Source organism: Mangifera indica, chromosome 7 (assembly GCF_011075055.1).
Source record: "Mangifera indica cultivar Alphonso chromosome 7, CATAS_Mindica_2.1, whole genome shotgun sequence".
NCBI lineage: Eukaryota > Viridiplantae > Streptophyta > Magnoliopsida > Sapindales > Anacardiaceae > Mangifera > Mangifera indica.
In genome coordinates this window covers 18,876,534-18,895,835 of record NC_058143.1, presented here as the reverse complement: position 1 = coordinate 18,895,835, position 19,302 = coordinate 18,876,534, and the positions used below count along the sequence as shown (strand labels likewise).

The 19,302-nt window shown below is 32.9% G+C and overlaps 3 protein-coding genes across 3 annotated transcripts; 2 read left to right on the top strand and 1 right to left on the bottom strand.

Moving 5' to 3' along the window:
- The first annotated feature begins 4,050 nt into the window (after positions 1 to 4,050).
- On the top strand, positions 4,051 to 5,547 carry LOC123220627 (ethylene-responsive transcription factor ERF098-like). The gene is made up of 2 exons (XM_044643162.1): positions 4,051 to 4,596; positions 5,142 to 5,547. Exon 1 carries the CDS (start codon positions 4,124 to 4,126, stop codon positions 4,580 to 4,582), a length of 459 nt encoding a protein of 152 aa, XP_044499097.1. The 5' UTR covers positions 4,051 to 4,123; the 3' UTR covers positions 4,583 to 4,596; positions 5,142 to 5,547.
- A 4,123-nt stretch (positions 5,548 to 9,670) lies between these two features.
- Positions 9,671 to 10,424, bottom strand: LOC123220628 (ethylene-responsive transcription factor ERF096-like). Its single transcript, XM_044643163.1, has one exon. It carries the CDS (start codon positions 10,408 to 10,410, stop codon positions 9,976 to 9,978), a length of 435 nt encoding a protein of 144 aa, XP_044499098.1. The 5' UTR covers positions 10,411 to 10,424; the 3' UTR covers positions 9,671 to 9,975.
- A 6,035-nt stretch (positions 10,425 to 16,459) lies between these two features.
- On the top strand, positions 16,460 to 18,265 carry LOC123220235 (RING-H2 finger protein ATL16-like). Its single transcript, XM_044642320.1, has one exon. The coding sequence runs from the start codon at positions 16,893 to 16,895 to the stop codon at positions 17,952 to 17,954; it is 1,062 nt and encodes a 353-aa protein (XP_044498255.1). The 5' UTR covers positions 16,460 to 16,892; the 3' UTR covers positions 17,955 to 18,265.
- The last annotated feature ends 1,037 nt before the right edge of the window (positions 18,266 to 19,302 follow it).

Here is a 19,302-nt window from a genome sequence, read left to right as displayed (position 1 = left end):
AGTAATGGTGATGGTGTTGGTGATGAGATGACTAGTGAGAACCAATCGGTGATGGTAATTGGTGAGACTATGTTGGTGGAGGTGAGAACTGATTGGTGGTGGTGGTGGTGGTTGAAGATATTACGTTGGTGGTAATGACTGGTAAAATTCTATTAGTGGTGGTGAGAATCAATCAATGGTGGTAACGAGTGAGACTGTGTCATTAGTGATGTGCTGAAGATGAAGGAAACATAATGGGAGATAAAGAAATAAAAAGGAAAAAATAGAGAGAAAACATATAATGAAAAAAATAATAATATAAAACAATTATTTTTAATATTTAAATTAGATTAGGGTATTTTTGTAATTTTAATAAAAATAAATAATTAATATTTATATTTAAGTATTAAGAATAATTTTTATAATTTTTTTAAAAGAGCAAACTAGTAATTTATAGTAAAACTAAATGATTTTCACTAACATAATTGATAGATAAGTGGAAATAGGGATTTTTCAATATTCAAACTTAAAGGGTAAAACATTGCCATTGCATTAAAGTTCGGGTGGGACATAGTTATTTGGCAAGACGAATATTTTTCAAAGAGTTAACAGTTACATGTGCATTGACTATTGCCCTCTGAAAAAACAAAAACAAAGAGAGGATTTTTATAATGGAAATAAATAATATTTTGTTAAAAAAAAAAAATGTTGGTGAGGTCAAGGGAGATTCGGAAAGTGGTCAATAAGAAATACAGAGTATGACCGCGGTCATTAAGGGACCTAAGTTTTAATTTTATCCGCCACCTGAATCTACCAGTCTTCCTCCTACATTGCTTTGTTTTTTTTTTTTTTCAAAACTTCTATTAATCGTATAATATTATTTTTTTATATTAATTTAATTTATACAAATAGAAATAGTTTATTATAATTAAATTACATCAATTATATAAATAAATTAATTAAAAAACTAATATATTTGCATCGGTTTAAATAATAAAAAAATTTATATAAGTATATTTTAATTTAAATAGTTTGATAGATTAATAAAATATTAATTATCTTAATCACATCATCTATTATACTTTTGTTTTTAGATTTTAGAACCAAAGAGTTTATAAAGTATCTAACAAAGTGTTTTTTATTTTTAATATTATCAAATAATATAAGATGCACGTACTTCTTTAACATATCCTGTATTTTAGCGATATAAAATTTACATAATAAGTGTGTTACAAAGAATTATGTTCACTTCTTTAGAAATCAAAGGTAAAAAGTTGGCTTTTGTCTAATCAAATATAGACATAAAAGTAAGCTTTTTGAATACCTTGAACATTAAAACTCGTGATTTTAGCTAACGCCAACAATTTGAGCTTCAATCATTGAGACGGAAGGAAGATTCAAATTTTTCTTTATTGAAATAATTCGCATTTGCAATTATGAATTGGCCAAAGGACTATTTCTAGGGCTGGATTCGAGCCGAGCCGAGCTCGGCTCGCAGCCAGCTCGGGCTCGGCTCGGTTTTTTTTATGACCGGCTCGAGTTCGGCTCGAGCTCGACTCGAGCTGACTCGGCTCGGCTCGAGTTCGGCTCGTTTTCTGCTCGGCTCGTTAACGGCTCGGCTCGACTCGTTTTTCATATCAAAACGACATCGTTTTGTGTATATATATAAATCAAAACGACATCGTTTTGTGTATATATATAAATCAAAACGACGCCGTTTTGAATAAAAAATTAAAAAAAAAATTAACCGAGCCAACCCGAGCCAGCTCGGGCTCGGCTCGAGCTCGATCGAGCCGAGCAGAGCCCGGCTCGTTTCGGGCTCGAACCGAGCCGAGCCGAGCTCGAGCCCGAGCTGGCTCGGCTCGAATCCAGCCCTAACTATTTCCCATCTAAAGTATGCTATTATCTCAAAGTTTCTTTTGTTAACTTTAAAAATTTTATTTACCTATCCATAAACGGTTAAAATTAATACAACTCCAACCCCTTAAAATTTTATCTCTTTTCCCCTCTAACCTCTAAAAACTAACAATTTTTCCTTAGACCAAGTTTTAAAAAATATCTCGTTTTCATCTGGGAAGACGAAGAGCTTCATCCCTTGATGAAGCTCTTCGACTTTTCAGGCGAGATCTCGATCGATTGGCATTCCAGAAGAGAAAAGAGAGACGATCAGAGCATGGTGATGCCTCTAGAAAGCTTCGTCATCGACAATGACGTTAGATTTGATGTCGAGGATTGAAAGCTAAACCCTAGAGAGGGAATGCTATTTTTTCATATTATAGATAAAATAGCGATTTTACTCTTTAAACCGTTAATTTTAACACCCTATAGGTGGGTAAATGAAATTTTCATAATTAACGGATGAAAAGTTAAGATTACAGTATACTTTGGGTGGGAAATAGTCCTTTGGCCTTATGAATTCAACCAAAAATTACTCTAGTTTGTAATTTAGTAAGAATACTATAAGAGAAGTCATTTGTTCCAACGGTCTACTTTCTAACGCAACCAAGAGTTATCAAATAACTATGAATATTTCGATGCCAAATGGCCTTGCTCATTAGGAGCACACTTTTAGCTATTCTAGTATTGTTTGGAGGGGTGGGTTCGCCAATCGGGTTTGCGGCTATGTGTTTAAATTGAGTAAGCCAAACTTGAGTAGTTCAGGTTTGGGTCAAATTAGCTTGAATAAACATAATCATAAAAAATTAACTTTTTTTTTCCCAATGACTTATTTTTCAACTTCTTATTTGATGATTCTTTGTCTTCTTCATTCTAATAACCTTTTTTCTTTCATCTTTAACAGTAAGAGTTAGATTCAAATCAAATTTGTTCGAGCTCGAATTTGAACAAGCTTGAAACGAGTCAACCCCAAATGAGCTCGAGTTTGAGCTTACAACTTCGAGCTCGAGCTACTTGTCAAGTTTACAAACTAAAAATTTTGATACAAAACGATATTGTTTTGATTGATCTGTATTAAAACGATATCGTTTTAATAACGAATTAGTTAAAATTCGAGCTTTAATTGAGCTCGATTGCAGTGAGCTCAACGAGCCCGAGCTCGAGCTCAATTATTATAAATCTAATCAAACTCGAGCTTGACTCGAATCTAACCCTACTAACAACTTTCTTATGACTTTTTTGTGAACTCATTGTCAGCTAAAGTAAACCAACTCAAGCTTGAGCTAGCTTTCCTTCAAACATAACTTAATTCAAATCCATTCCTAATTGTTTTCATTCGGCTTGGCCACATATTCAAAGCTACAATATTCAGACTGAGTCATTTTATACAAATTGGGACTAACTGGAATTCTTAGGCCACATGACAATTTTCACAAGATGCATGTGTAGAATTGTGTAACTACCATTTTTTTTATAAATGTGTTATGATTAAAAAAATAATAATTGCAAAGAGTATATTAAGGTCTAAGAATCTTGGCGGACAATCAAATATGTATTTTCAACATTTGAATTAATTTGCCTGGAACATTCAATTAGAAGAAAGCCTGTTTCATCACTTGATTGCAAAATTTTTCTCACTAGTAATGTCTGTTTTTCCAAAACCATAGAAATTAATAGTGAAATTCCTATTGAATTGATTTTCCATTAATGAATTCTTCCCTGGCCCCTAGGTGTTCGTGATTTGGGTATCCATGGATGCTTTTTTACTTGGCATATCTATGAGACCGAAAGTCGCCACCAAATAGTAAAATTCATGTTTCTATTGACCACAAATGTTAAGCTACAAAATCCATTTGATTCTTCCATATTTTCCATCAAAATAAAGAAGAATCCGAGCCAGATTAAAAGAATCCTCCTTATCATGAATGAAATAAAGAAAAAATGCTTATCGAAAAAAAGGAGATCCATTAGTCATAGGAAAGGTCGAACAATCCAAATCTTATACTGCTAGCAAGAACCTTCCTAGAAGAAGAATTAAAAAAATTATATTATATTTTCCGACTTGGTCAATCCACGTTCTAGACAATTCATTTTTAACGTCAGATCTTACTTCACCCTTAGATGGGTTTAAATTGAGATGGCTAACAAGCAACCAAGTTTGAAACTATAGCTTTAAAAAAAGACTAAGCTAGGTTAAGCTTAGTCGTTGTATTTCTTTTGTTTTAACCTAAAAAGAAAAGGGTTAGCTATGGAGGATAAAGGCAAAGAAGAGAAGGGAAATAAAGAAGAAGTTCGATATCGAGGAGTTCGAAGAAGACCTTGGGGAAAGTTTGCTGCAGAGATTCGAGACCCTTCAAGACAAGGAGCTCGGTTGTGGTTAGGGACATTTGACACTGCTGAAGATGCTGCTCGTGCTTATGATCGTGCGGCGTTTAATCTCAGAGGTCATCTTGCTATTCTCAACTTCCCTAATGAGTATTATTCTCAACTTATGGGGTCTGCTCCTCAGTATCGTCCTTCATCGTCTGTTACATTTTCGTCTTCTTCTTCTTCATCCTCTAGTTCTCAACCGAGTGAGGGTTTTGAGAGGGGAACTTCTTCGGGTGGACAACAAAGACCAGTTTTCGAGTTCGAGTATTTGGATGATAAGGTCTTGGAGGAGATGCTTGAATCAGAAGAAGAAAAGAAGAAGAGAAATAGAGATTGAATCTTGAGGTTTTGGTACTGTACACTTGCTTAAAACCAAGATCTTGAGTTTCTTATAATAACTCATTACAAAGTACTGATCTAAACAATGTAGTTGTGCTATTTTCCCTTCAGCTTTTGGTGAGGAATGGTGAATGTATAATAGGAGAGGTGAATTAAGCAAATATAACTTATTACGGGTAATCTAATTCGACTTTAATGGCTTACGGGTAATCTAATTCGACTTTAATGGCATTTTAAATACTAGAATCAAAGCTTTCAATTTCATAGAAGGTGTTCTATAATATATGCCCTAAAGGTAAAAGGTGTGTGTGTCTGTGTGTGTGTGTGTATTGTAGAGAGTATTAAAAAGATGCATCCAGCGAGTACCTAGGTTTTCTATGGATTTAATACAATCAAATTCTTGCATTCTGTCAATTTAATTCGTTCTTATATATGTAAAAAACTTATAAGTTCATGAAACTACAACTAGAAATTTTCCATTCAAAATGGCATGTCACCGAATGTTGTTGTCACAGAAAATGGAACTAAGTTGTTTTGTGCTCTTCATGCATTTTCAGGGATTAGAAACTTCTTGGAGAACATCTTAAATCGTGTTATATATCAACTAAGACGGAGTCTGCATCTGGGTGTTAATTTATCTATGCTTTATTGCTGTTGTTGGCATTGCGTTTCTGAAGTGAAAATGGAAGATTGAGGCCTGAGAGGTGGAATCAACGAGGGCTTTAACTGCTTTCAAATTACTTGTTAGCGATCTTCATCGGAAAAAGAGCAAAGGGAATCATGGGTGTTCGGCAATCACAATTCACAAACTTGATGATCAAATCAACAGTGTACTGTATGTGCTTAGAGGTAAAACCATGTTTTTATATGTTGTAATTTAATTTAGTTAAGCTGAAATACTATCTCCAAAATGCTCATTTGGATGAAGCCCTTGACAAGAATAAAGTTCGGACTTTTTGTGGATTTGGTATAATCTTGTTTTACCTAATTTGGAAATCGTACATATCCCCAAATATACTGTCAAGATTTCATATCTAGTTACTCTTGAAGAAAAAGGTATTAAAGAAGATGATTCTGGATTATAATGGCATCAAAGTATTATCTTTATAATCTCCTTTCCTGGTATTCCACTGCAATTTGCATAAAGGAAGCCAAGCGTAAGGACATGAAGATAAGTATGTGTATAATAGATGCTTATTCAAAACCTAATTTGAAACAATGTCAATTGAGTTAGCAATAATTTCTTAGTGATATATAGAATGATGCAATAACTGAATTAACTTGATAAATCAACTGCCATATGAAATAAGAAACAACATCCTAAATCTATATACTCATCTTTACACATGTTGATCTACTGCTTGATAAAATTATTACCATGTTTGTATATCGAGGTACACTATATTTCATTGTGATCATCTTGAGATCTGTTAGTGTTGTGTCTCAAATCTTGTTTATTCAAGAAGATTTGTGAAAATTTTTGTTCCAAATGTGTGTTTACTAGATTGGTAAATAGCTTATTTTATTTTAACTAAGTTAGACAATTTCAAATCATGAGAAACACTAATAGAATAATGAGAGGTTATTAAAGGATATATCAAGGGTTTTGAGATTCATGATAAAATAATAAAAGTTATTAAAAGATTTAATAGAGGTACTGAGGATCCAAGATAGAATAGTTAGTGACTATTTAAAGGGTATGTATAATTAAATTTTTTGGATTTAGCAATTATAAAGAGTTTTGTTATTTTACTTTTCCAAAAACCACATAATTGTAATAATAGATTGATAACTTTGGATTACATCAAACCAAATATTCTTAAGTTCTTTGTTTTAGACTTTCTTTTGAACTTGTTTGTTTTATTTTTGGGTTTGGGTATTCCACAACAAGATCATATCATTTTGAGATAATAAAAGATGTCTACTTTTTTTTGATAAATCAATATAATTTGGGAAGGAAGGTCTCTTCTTGTGAAAACACATAGTTGATAGCTTGCTAATAGTTTAAATGATAATAAGAGGACACCCTTGAATTAATATCATGATATTCCATATCTTGTAAACATTGGCAAGGTTTATGTCAGTTCAAATTATAATATTTTTTGGCTCAAAACTTTAAAAGAAAAAAAGGAATTAGCACATATTCCTTTCAAAACAAGAAAATTCAATTTCCATGTTAAATTGAAATTACTGAAAATAGTATAAGTAAAACCAGATAGTTCATAAGGATCATTTGATACGTAAAGCATTTTGAGATCTATAACATCAATTAGCAAACGGTTTCACAGTATTTCAAAGCCTTTTCATATATATATATATATATATATATATATATATATATATATATATATATATATATATATATATATATATATATATATACATATTCTAATTATGAATGATCATACAAATAAATAATAATATTAATTTCATGAAAAGAACTTGTTTACAAAATTAATTGTCCATTTTTTTACTTATAAATATAAATGTGTATACCCATCTTTATGTATCCAAAGCTAATTAATTAATTGTAATTTTTCACCCAAAAAACCAAGATATCTGATTCCCACCTAAATATAGCTTAAGAATATTTGCCCAAAGCTCTATCACTTTAACATGTTTTGACAGAAAGAACAATTTATGGTTTACAGGACTCTTTTAATGGAAATAATTTTATGAGAAGGAGTTTATACAATTGAGATGGAGAGGAGACAAAATGTTTCCCTAAACTGTGTTTTATTCAGTTAGGGAGATTAATAAAGGGAATTACAAGAGGTAAATAACTCTCTTTGTAAAACTAATTAGAAAGTTAGTGGGGAAGTCAAATAAGGGAGCTACAAAATAATTTTTTTCATTACTGAGAAAATAGAAAATTCATTGGAAAGAAACCCTTTTTAAAAAAAATAAAATTCCAATGATTTTACCTTTTCTCTCTTTTTATAAAAACTAGTGTGTTCAAGTCTTATCCATAGTAATATTTGAAGATCTTCAGTGATTTTTTAGAGTTGAAATAATTGAACTTTTAGACGAGAGAAAGAAAACATTGAACGAGAATTCTGGAATTAAAAAGAATTTTACTTGATGAATAAGAGGTCGTGCATGTACACACTCTTCTTAGACATGTTTTCTCTGTGCCCTTTTTTCTCCTTTTGGGTTGGACTATTCTGGCCACATAAGCGATCCTCATTTCTCTGTGCTAATTTCTTTATACTTAAAAGCTACTTTTAACCCTACTTCTTGGTATTTTTATCCAATCTTGACCCTTATTTATCTCAGCTTAGTCATTTTCTCAAGTCCAGCTCCTATAAACGGAAATTGTACATGTTTAATGGTTTGGAAAATATACTAGACCTCTAAATAAATGCATACATACATACATATATACATACGTATAGCCTTGATTTCAAACAACTATTTTCTAACCTAATGAGGATTAGGTGATCACAATATTATTCTTTATCCCATTTCAACATAGGTAATTAAAACGTTTTACATTTAATATTGATATAATTTTATATTGTTCTGAAAAGGTTTAATGATTAAAAATTATATGTGCACGTTAAAAACCTAAACTTCATCAAATATATCATTAATCAACAAATAAAAATGATAAATTATTTGTAACATCAAAACGTAATCAATCTCAGCCTGTCCATTGTGCGTTACTGGTCTCTCTTTCTTGAATATGTTATCCTATTAAGGGACATCATCATGAGAAACTCCTTTGTTGTTTGATTGGCATCCCTAGGGAGACTTCACGCCATAGACTATCTCTAGAATCATGGCCTTATTGCATCATTTGTGTGTTATGTATATCCTCTTTTGAATCCCACGGGCATCTCCACTTTAGCTGTGTTTCTCTTATATCTAGAGAAAACTCCTAGTCAAAACACTTGTGGTTTGGTCTGTTCTCACATTGTTCTTTTTGCTCTACTAACAAAGGTGACTTCGAAACATATCCTTGCATGGTTAATTTGATTAACAATTATTTATTTTTTATGGTATGAACGAAATAATCAGATATTTCACTAACAACATAATTCCTGCAAGACTATCATTACTTATATTTATAATCTAGTTTGTTTGAGCTAAAATTTGTGACATAACCTCCTGATTTGAGATTCCACCACAGTTTCAAGTTATTTGACAATTGTTTTTATTTTCATCTTTTGTGTTGAATTTTGTTAATAGATTTTAAATCGTTGTTTAATTGAACTCCCATTTTTTACTTTAGTGTTGTTCTCCAATTGGGGTTGAAGTTAAAGAGGAGTTGCTTATAATTGTTATTGTCATTATATTTTTGTATTAGGTGGACTCTCTCAAAATTGACACAACATTTGTAAAGAGAAAGATTTTGAACCTTCTTGTCTGGTCCTTCTACCATTAATGGGGGTTTGCCCCTTGTGCTCTTAATTTTTAGTATATATAAAATTAATTTTCTCTCTTCCTGTGTTGCTCCTCTCCTTCTCCGCTGCTATTCTGTCGTTAATTTTTATAAGCCTAACAACCGCCTGAATGACAATAATTTATTTATTTTATTATTCTACCGGTTAGGCAGGCAACTGCCACCACCACGACTAGCAAACAAAAATCTTGCATTACGCTGACACAAGATCACTTTCCCTTCAAAATTAATTATTGGGCCAATAGCTGGAGCTGGTTTATTTTTTTCTTTCATTATGTTGGGTGTTGGTCATGCTTCAAAGCAAATCAGAGAGTGATATTGAAAGATAGCTAGGAGACATGCATCACTCTCAAACATGCCCACAACCTTTCTTGAAAATTTTCGAAACAGAGTCATCAATCTGCTATTCAACTTCCCAGCATTGCCGATATTCCAAAGTGCTGAGATTTGACAGTTAAATGGTATATACCTTAGAAATGGGAGCCGGCTGCCTCCGAACTAACATACACAAAGGATTGGTGGCTCAAAGCGTCTTACAAGTTAAAAAAATATATATATATACTTCGACGAAGGACACCTGCAACAATATTGCCCAGAAACACAAGTACTGACAAAGGGGAAAGCGCCAAGCTGCTTCTCAGTTTCGTTTAGCCAATTGTCAAGAAGGTTAGCAATAGGAGATACATTAAAATTTCCAAACATGGTTATATTATCTGTGAGTGTCTGGTTATTTTTGTGGGCTACACAACTGGGGGTTAGCCCTCCCCTGTCTCTTGAATACTTTATATATATTAGGATCTTAAAACACTTTATTTAAGCTCGATCTGTAGCTATGGTGAGAGCTAAACAGCAGTTAAAAAAATATGTATTATGAGATAATGCAGCCCAGTTTACTGACCCTTTGCATACACAATCAAAATTAGAAAAATGACCTTATTGTGTTTTTATAACAAAAATCTGAGCTCTCTATGGTCCAGAAATGGTCATCATTTCTTGTTATTTTTCTCTCCTTGCTCGAGAAGTTCTTCCAGCAACTTATCATCAAGGTACTCAAACTCGAAGACCTGCTTTCCATGCCCAGTTGAAGACGAAGATGATGATGATGATGAAGATTGAGTAGAACTAGAAGAACCACTTGACATAGGGTACTCATGAGGAAAATTAAGAATGGCTAAGTGACCCCTCATAGCATAAGCAGCTCTATCATATGCTCGCGCCGCCTCCTCAGCAGTGTTAAAAGTTCCAAGCCACATGCGTTGGCCGTGGCGGTTGGAGTCTCGTATCTCCGCCGCAAACTTCCCCCATGGCCTCCGTCTAACGCCTCTGTATTTCACCTCCCCGCTTCCCTCATTAGGCTTTCCTCTAGAGTCCTCCTGATCCATGGTTGAAATGTTTATGTTTAATTTGTTCTTGTGTTGCATGGCTCATGTACTTGGAAACAGCATATATATATGAGAGGTAAAAGGCAACGAATTTGGCAAATTAGTGGGTCCAAAATTGATCCACGTAGAGGATTCTGTGGGCAAAAAGAGTCCCCTCGTGTTTATTAGAAGTTTCTATAATGACAGAAGTTTATTTGAGTCCAATGTATCTGGCTTAGTCAAGGTGCACGATGGCTTTTGAGCTTCCATGTTGTCTTTCAAGATGTCACTTTTACGAGTCATAAATTAATAAAGTTTTCAATTAATGAAGCCAAAAAAGACAATACAAGAACCAAGATTTTTTGAGGCTACTGTCGCACTCGCTGATGAATTCATGAGCTGCCTTAGGCTTACGTATAAGAATAATATTACCAAATTATAGGCTAATAATATGATCTTTGATTATTTTTTCCCATGTAAATAATCCCAAAATTCAATATTCCCCAGTTGGGTTTTTGAAGTTTAAATTTCTCTTTACTTTGTTCCTTACGTAACATTTATTATATGAAGTCTGTGGACTCCATTTCCAGGTGATTGGATTTGTTCGCTTCTTTTTGGCGTTGAAAAATGGATTTGATTCTTGATTTAGTGTGGGCGAGAATCAGAATTTTTGCTAATGTAAGAGTTAATCATATTGAAGGGGGAACGTAACTTGGGTTATACCTTTGAAAGGGAAATTAAGCATCTTAATAAACTAATTATAACCAAAAACTTAGCACACAGGTGATATGTATTTGTTGATGCTCCATCCATGCAGCAGTGAATTCTTAATTTGACTGCCTAATTTTCTGGTTGATTCGAAGTTGAAGAACCCTAATTAATGAATCAAAGAATAAGAATTATTCTGACTTCTATAGCTAGGGTCCCAAAATTTTTTTATTTATGTGCACGTTTCTTGACTTTAACCAGTCAAATTTCCAAATCTTTATCATTGAAACGTGTATCTTAATTTGTGCTTCCGATATTTGATATCCAGCCGAAAGTGGTGAAAAGCCCACCTCTTTGATGAATCATCAACGACCTTGCTTTATCAAATGCTGATGCCGCAGGTTTTTGTCAAAATACTCATAATACTACTGAGAGAAAATTATCGTGGGTAGGGTTTTGTTTTGGGAACGTTGTCTCACCCTGATTAATTTTTAATCACTTATGCAAAATATAATTAACGATAAACGAAAAACGAAAAACAACCCATTTCTCTGGCATGCCTATGGAGCAAAAGGCTTAAATCAAAAGATAATTTCTTAATTGTTATTGTTACACCTAATGACTTTTCTAATCAGGAAAAGTGGATATATCATAGTTTAAATGTGTTTCAGTTATTACTTGAAGATCAAACTGCATGCTAATCTCCCATTAATTTGTAAATACATAATTTAATGATATATGAGCTTGTGTCCCATTTCCCCTACTGTTTTATATTTTATTTCTATAATTAACTTTGCTGGAAATTAGCCCTAACACTGATGGAAGCCTGAAAGAGTAATATTGTAACATCTCTTGTTTAATAACACGATCCACAGTTAAGATATTACTTACACATAGTTCAAAAAATATTTTGACAGTTTAAAAAACTTACAAACTATTTAACCAGTCAAATGCTCTTATTCTTAATTGATATGAGATATATAGACAGATTCAACATCTCTTTCATGTTTCACCGATGTGAGATTTGCTTAAGGATGTCACAAATATATAATTATTGGCTTTTGATTATGATGAAGAGCAAACTGTATAATACTTAAAATCATGAATTAAAACAGTACATATAAATAGCGGCGCTTAATTCTGATCACATTAAACTATCAGTATTATCTGTCTGTTGGTAGTTTAACATATTTTTCTGGCTTAGAAATTGGTATGATCTCCATTTAAGCCTATTAAAACGTTTAATATGATAAAAACCAGCTAAGAGCCATGATGATAATTCTCTGTGGAGATCATCAAGGAAACATTGAGTTGTCTTCCTGCACAGCAAAATGTGTTAGCATGCAAGCCCTAATCTAAAATGTGATCCTCAACGTCGCATAATATTTTGCTGAGTCAAAATCAATCATATATTTTTATATCAATGTCATCAAGCTGGCGATTCGAGGGACATATATATACATATGACAAATGACTTTTCATTCACCAACTCATGCTTAATTTATTTAGGTCAACCATTGGTTGTTTTGATTTGGGAAAAAAGCATAGACGCAGTACGTACAGATTATGGAGTATTAAAGAAATAAATAACAATAAAATTATATATACACGTTTTTTATATACAATTTAGGTATATAGATAATTTATTATCATGTGATTTGATAATTTAATAATAACACATAATCTATTTATCTAAATTATATAATATATATATATATATATATATATATATATATATATATATATATACTCAATAAATAATATTGGAAATATAATTTTTAAAACAGCCATGGTTATTCTTCGTCTTTGTCCCCTTCTTTGTTATTTTCATTTCTTTACTTGCTGCGAAGACATATTTAAAGCTATTAAACTCTAGCTAATTTCATATATATATATAGTTTAGAGAAGGTATAAAATGATGTTATAAAATTTAATATTTTAATTTCTTCTGTTTACAAGATTTATTTTCTATTACCACCATTAAAGTTAGAATCTAGGCCAAAGGACTATTTCCCACCCAAACTATGCTGAATTATCAAAGTTTCCCTCATTAATGATAAAAATACCGTTTACCCATCAATGACCAGTTAAATTTAACAAAACCCTAACCCCTGAAAATTTAATCTCATTTTCCCCCCCTAAAAGTTTAAAAACTAATTTTTTTGCTCTAAGCCAAGTTTGAAAATATCACATTTCCCCCCCTAGGGTTTTGTTTCCAAACACGTTCACTTTCTCCGACGCCATCGTCGGCTATCTCTTCCACTGATAGGCCCCTTCAACTCCACCCCAACCCATCCGACATCGAGAAACGTCGTTTGGGAACAAAAATCGTCTTCCCAGATGATGAAGACGAGGTCGATCGATCTCATCTTCATCGTCTGGGAAGATGATTTCTCTTCCCAGAAGACGTTTCTCTGTGTTGGATGGGTTGGGGTGGAGTTGAGGCAGGCCGTCGGTGGAAGAGAAACCGTCGGGAGGGAGAGACGGCCGACGATGGCGCCGGAGAAAGTGAACGCGTTTGGAAACTAAACCCTAGGGGAGAAATGTGATCTTTTCAAACTTGGCTTAGGGGAGAAAAATTAGTTTTTTAAATTTAGGGGGGAAATGAAATCATATTTAAGTTTATTTTTAAAATTAAATATAAAATAATGATTTTATCCTTATTATCGTTAATTTTAACTGTTCATGGGTGAGTAAACAATATTTTCATAGTTAATGGGGAGAACTTTGAGAATTCAACATAATTTGGGTGGGAAATAGTCGTTTGGCCTAGAATCTAAATAGAAATTTGAGAAGATATAACACAAGATTGAAATGACTAGTACATAGTTAGTGATTAAGGTTGGGATGATTCTCAACTCGTGGGCAATTCCTTGTATGGTGGGGTTGCTTTTTTTTTTTTTAACTCAGTATTCTTGTAAAGCAAGCAAATTGCTGAGGGTGTGGAGCCAAACTAGAGTTGGTAATTTTTAATATGATCGAGTTAATTCGACATGATTTAATAAGACAAACTGACAATTCTACCAAACCAGCTTGGGTCGTATTTGAAATTAAAGTATTCATGGGTTTCCGCAGGCTTTTTCAGAGTGGCCCAAGTAATGAGTGGGGCTGTTTCTTTGATTTCTCTTTCAGTACAATCGGCCCAAGGCTCAAAATTAAATAATTTTTAGGATTATTTTATAATAGTAATTAAAAAGTGGGCCCCATGAGTCAAAAGTCAAATCCCTAGGCAAATTGACTGATGTGACCGTACGTGGTAAAATTGACTAAAAGGGAAACTTTTTGCATGGACGGTTAACAAAGCACGTGAAAACACGTGCAACTCTGCCCCACGTTTGTAAAATTTTCTCAAACGCTGTAATAAATGTCCCGTGAACTCACGTGACCATCCCCACGTGATATGATGTGAAAATGATGATATGCCTACCCTTTCCATCGACGACCTTTTGTTTCCTCTAAAATTCTTCTCTTCTTTTGTATTAATTAAGTTTTACTTGACAGTATTAACTTAAAAACAGTTATTTTAATTATAATATTTTAGTTGAATTTGAGTCATTAACACATTTCTCGAATTCAAAAATTATTTACTTAAACTTTATTAGGCCAAATTCAAACATAATAATACTCAAATCAATTTGATTGTATATACTTTTATTTGGTCTTAATATATATATATATATAAATATATTAATGTTTTATTTTATAAATAAATGATTTAATTATTTTATTTATAATTTAAAATTATTTAATACATAAAGTATTATTAATATGTAAAGGCCATCCATGTTCAGATGTTACAGGTCCTTAATATATTATTTTATTCTACATTGATGCATATATCTAAGTATAAATAATTAACCTCGATGTGTCTGACCAATGCAAACATTTTGCAGTTGTGAAAAATTGATAGAAATAAACAGAGTCAAACTGACCAACTATTGAAAAAAAATTCGACAGACAAACAAGTACAAACTCATTCAATTTGTTTTATAGAGTATTCTGATACTCCCATCTCCTCTTCCAAAGGTAACTCAACCTTCAACAGCTGTTGCCTCAGTCCAACCATGTGCCATGCCACCTCTTCCTTATTTATACATTTTCCAATAGTTTTATAGCTGCTGCATCTATGATCATATGCTTCACCTCTGTTAAACACTTGAATTTCCATAGATTGACTATAATAAATAAGCTTGATGAACAAGTTACACATGGTGGGTTCATTTAGTTTTGAAAAGGATATACAGAAAATAATAATAATAATAATAATAAAGCTATAAGAGTGTTGGTTTATACAACATGTGTATCCAATCCCAAGGTAACAAGTTTTATCAATCTTCAGATAGATACACTCAAACATTTGTTTAAATTTGTAAGAGAAATACGGAAAAAAAAAATATGCAAAAGGTGAGAGGGGGTGATGGTGATGTGAACGAAAGAAGTTGGAAAACAGAGCAGAAAAGTAAAGGGAATTTTCTTGTTTCTTCGGCAGAGGGCTCAAACTTTGACTGAAGGAACTGGGGAATCCACACTTTTTGAAAATGAAGGCTGTGTATGCTTTTATGTTTTCTGTTTTTTCTTAGAGATGGGGTTGCGCTTAAAATTGTCAACACGCAAAAGAATGGATAGTGTCGGTCCTGATTAATTTAATTTTTAGTGTGTTCTCTCTTTAAGGATTAGATTTGACTTCCTTTGTAATCAGATATATATATATGGACCCATCTCTTTGACTATTGCATCTACCTTTGCCCCTTCTACATTTCTCTTCTAAACGTTCCCATCCATTTATATAACTGGATTTGGAGCAGGGATTGCCTCAGTGGGCTGCATGTGCCATGGAGACTTCTTTGCTTTTTGAATATTGATGATGATTTTGAGGACGAATAAGTGCATGGAAAGTGAAGCTCTTCTTCTTCTTTTATAATCTTCAAAACTGGACTCGTCCATGGAAGCTCGCTACTCATTGGTTAGTTTATATATGAATACATGAATTATATGTAAGCAATGAGAACCACATGATGGGAAATACCAAGACTTTATTATCTATATTGAAAAAATATTAATTCTTTATTTTACAAAAGAAAAAGATAGATTAAATATTATAATATATATATTAATTTAAAAGGAATTTTTTTTTATTAAATAAATACATCAACCTTTTACTCTTGAAATTGCAAACGGTGAAATGGGTTATGACAAGACAAGAAAACCCAAAATTTCATTTTTAGTATTTTCAACAAGTAACATGTTGATAATGTTTTAAGATTCTAAAATTTGTATAAGAAACATGCATAGTTATTGGCAGCAGAAATTAGTTGAAACTTCAAATCAAGAAAGATGATAAATTTGCATCTGAACAACAATAGAATTAAATGGTGAAGATGATTTTTGGTCTAGGCTAGGTCTCCTACCAGGTTGATCCCTGAGGAGTCTGTAGTTAAGCCCCTATCATCCATGGTAGATAGCCCCCCCATTCTATATATTCCCCATTGTTTTTTTTTATAATAATAAAAATATAAATTTACAATAATCGAGGCACTTCAATTTCAACAAATCCAGTGGGAAACCTGAGAGGAAATTTTCACCAACCATGTACAAACACTTTGCTCAGCCACATTTTCTTCTAATTTTTAAGCTTCCTCTCTTGTCTCTCTCTAAGACTTCCATCGTTTTAAGTCTTCTGGGTTTTCTCTCTTCTCCATTCTCTCTCTGTTCATATCCTTCTTCTTCTACTTGGTAGGTTGTTTCTTTCTTTATTGCTAAGCTTCTTCTTGTTAATGGTCAATCTATTTATCTTTGGAGTTTTCAAGATCTAAGAGAATCCATTTCTTCATTTCATGGATCTTGTAAGCAAACACTACATGATCCAGGGGGCACAAGCTCTTTCTCCTATCACAACTCCAAGTAGCTCCATCTTTGGCTCGCATTCCTCAGGGACAAGTTTTCCCATTATAGCCATTGCCATTATAGGGATTTTAGCCACTGCTTTCTTGCTGGTGAGTTACTACATCTTTGTAATCAAATGCTGCCTCAATTGGCACCGTATGGATCTCTTAAGGCGATTCTCTTTATCTCAAAGAGGAGGACCTGAAGACCCTTTAATGGCGTACCCTCCAGCCCTGGAAGTTCGAGGACTCGATGAGTCTGTGATAAGATCATTACCAATATTTCAATTCAGTAAAGGACTCAACAGCAAGGAATTCGGAGAAAGAAACTCTTGTGAATGTGCAGTTTGTTTGAACGAGTTTCAAGAAGACGAGAAGCTGAGAATGATACCAAATTGTAGCCATGTTTTTCACATTGATTGCATTGACGTTTGGCTTCAAAACAATGCAAATTGCCCACTTTGCAGAACAAGTATTTCATCCACAACAAGGTTTCCCATTGATCAAATTATCGCACCCAGTTCAACTCCTCAAGATCCAAATCCATACACGGGAAATGTCGTAAGCAATGATGAGGATTATGTTGTGATAGAACTGGGCACTCATCACTCTGTGGAGCAAACATTGCTTGCAACACAAGAAAGATTGAATTCAGGGGACTTATCAGGGCGGTCAATTAGTCCTCCTCCGCCGCCGCGAAAGTTAGAACAGAGAATTGTTCATAAAATGGCTAGGAAGTTTCATAAAGTAACGAGCATGGGAGATGAATGTATTGATATCAGAGACAAAGACGAGCGGTTTGCAGTAGAACCCATTAGAAGATCATTCTCAATGGATTCATCAGCTGATCCAAAGTTCTATTCAGCCATTCAAGAAGCTTTTCAACAAAACAGGCAAGTCAGTGAAGTTAGCCCCATTGAAGGTTGCAGTAACAGAGTTAGAAGATCTTTCTTTACTTTTGGCCATGGCAGGGGATCCAAAAGGGCAGTTCTACCAGTATATTTGGAGCCATGAAAGAAACATTAACTTTGTTAGCTTTTTTTAGCATAGAAATTTTGGAGACACAGATTGAAAATTTTATTAGTAATATATTATTTGAATTGGTTAGAGGCTGGTCCGGTGTATTCTCAATGACTTACAGCCATAATTGTGAACATCATTGCAGAAAGGAGCACTTTTCTTTTCTTTTATTTATGTATAAAAAGGATAAAATTACTTTCTTTTCTCTAATTGAATCCAGTTATTGTCTCATTGTTAGAGTGGACAGACAGAATGGAAAATTTTACAAAAGAAAACTTAAATTTGGGGAGCCCTCCCTGCTCTAACTCCATTGATTTTGGGTGCTTTTCTATTGAAACAATCATATCGCCACCACCAACTTCTAATGCCAAATTAATAATGGTGGTGTACTGTGGAGAAGGTGTGTCTGGTGATGGTTGGTATTTGGTAATGGTCATTGTTCTATGAAACTAGACTACAGTTTTTCCAGCCTGTGGGAATCTAAGTGTTTTTCTAAATTCAAATATTTCATATGATCATTAAGCAACTCTTCATAAAGCTAGCTTTTCAAGGATAATTTAAGTAATAAAGGAATGAAATTTCAAACATGAAAATAAAAGTTTATTTCCCTTTAATAATATTTTTAAATTAAAATTTTAAATTTATTTAATATAATAATTATAAATTTTATAATTAAATTCAAAATTTTACTTATGAAGGGGGAGTAGGCAGTTTATAGCAAGAAATTATTAACAAATAAAATGTACCATTAATTACTGCTGATTAGTTGCTTCCAAGCTGCTAGAGACAACCCCCGTTTTTGTATTTATTCAAATCCTGAATAGCCCTACTGCAACTCTCAAGGTGGTTCAACAATGAATAGCTCGCCTGGTCAATTCAAGGAGACAGTCACTGGCAAAAGTTTATTCAGTATTAATTATCTTACCCTCCCTTTTTTTTTGGGTGTTGAAAATGAAATAGGAATGCGGTGTGGAGTGGTGTGGGAGATGAGTTGTAAATGAACTGTTTGATTATTCAAAACCCTGTGGCAACACAAGGATGCAGCGTCTTCAGGGTTCCAAATTTCAATAAAAATAAAGGCCAAATGACTATTTTCTAATTAAAGTTTGAAATAAATCTAATTTTTTATTAATTAATTATAAAAAAAATTAAATATTTATTTATTTATTAAATTTTATTATTATTATTAAAAATAAAATCTTTTTAAAAATTTTTTATTTAAATTTATATTTTAAATTATCTTTAAATTTTAAAATTTTATCTCTACACTTTAATATTATATTTTTTAAGTTTAGAAAGTGCCTTCATTTCCTCCCAAATTTACGGTTTTAAAACCCTTGTC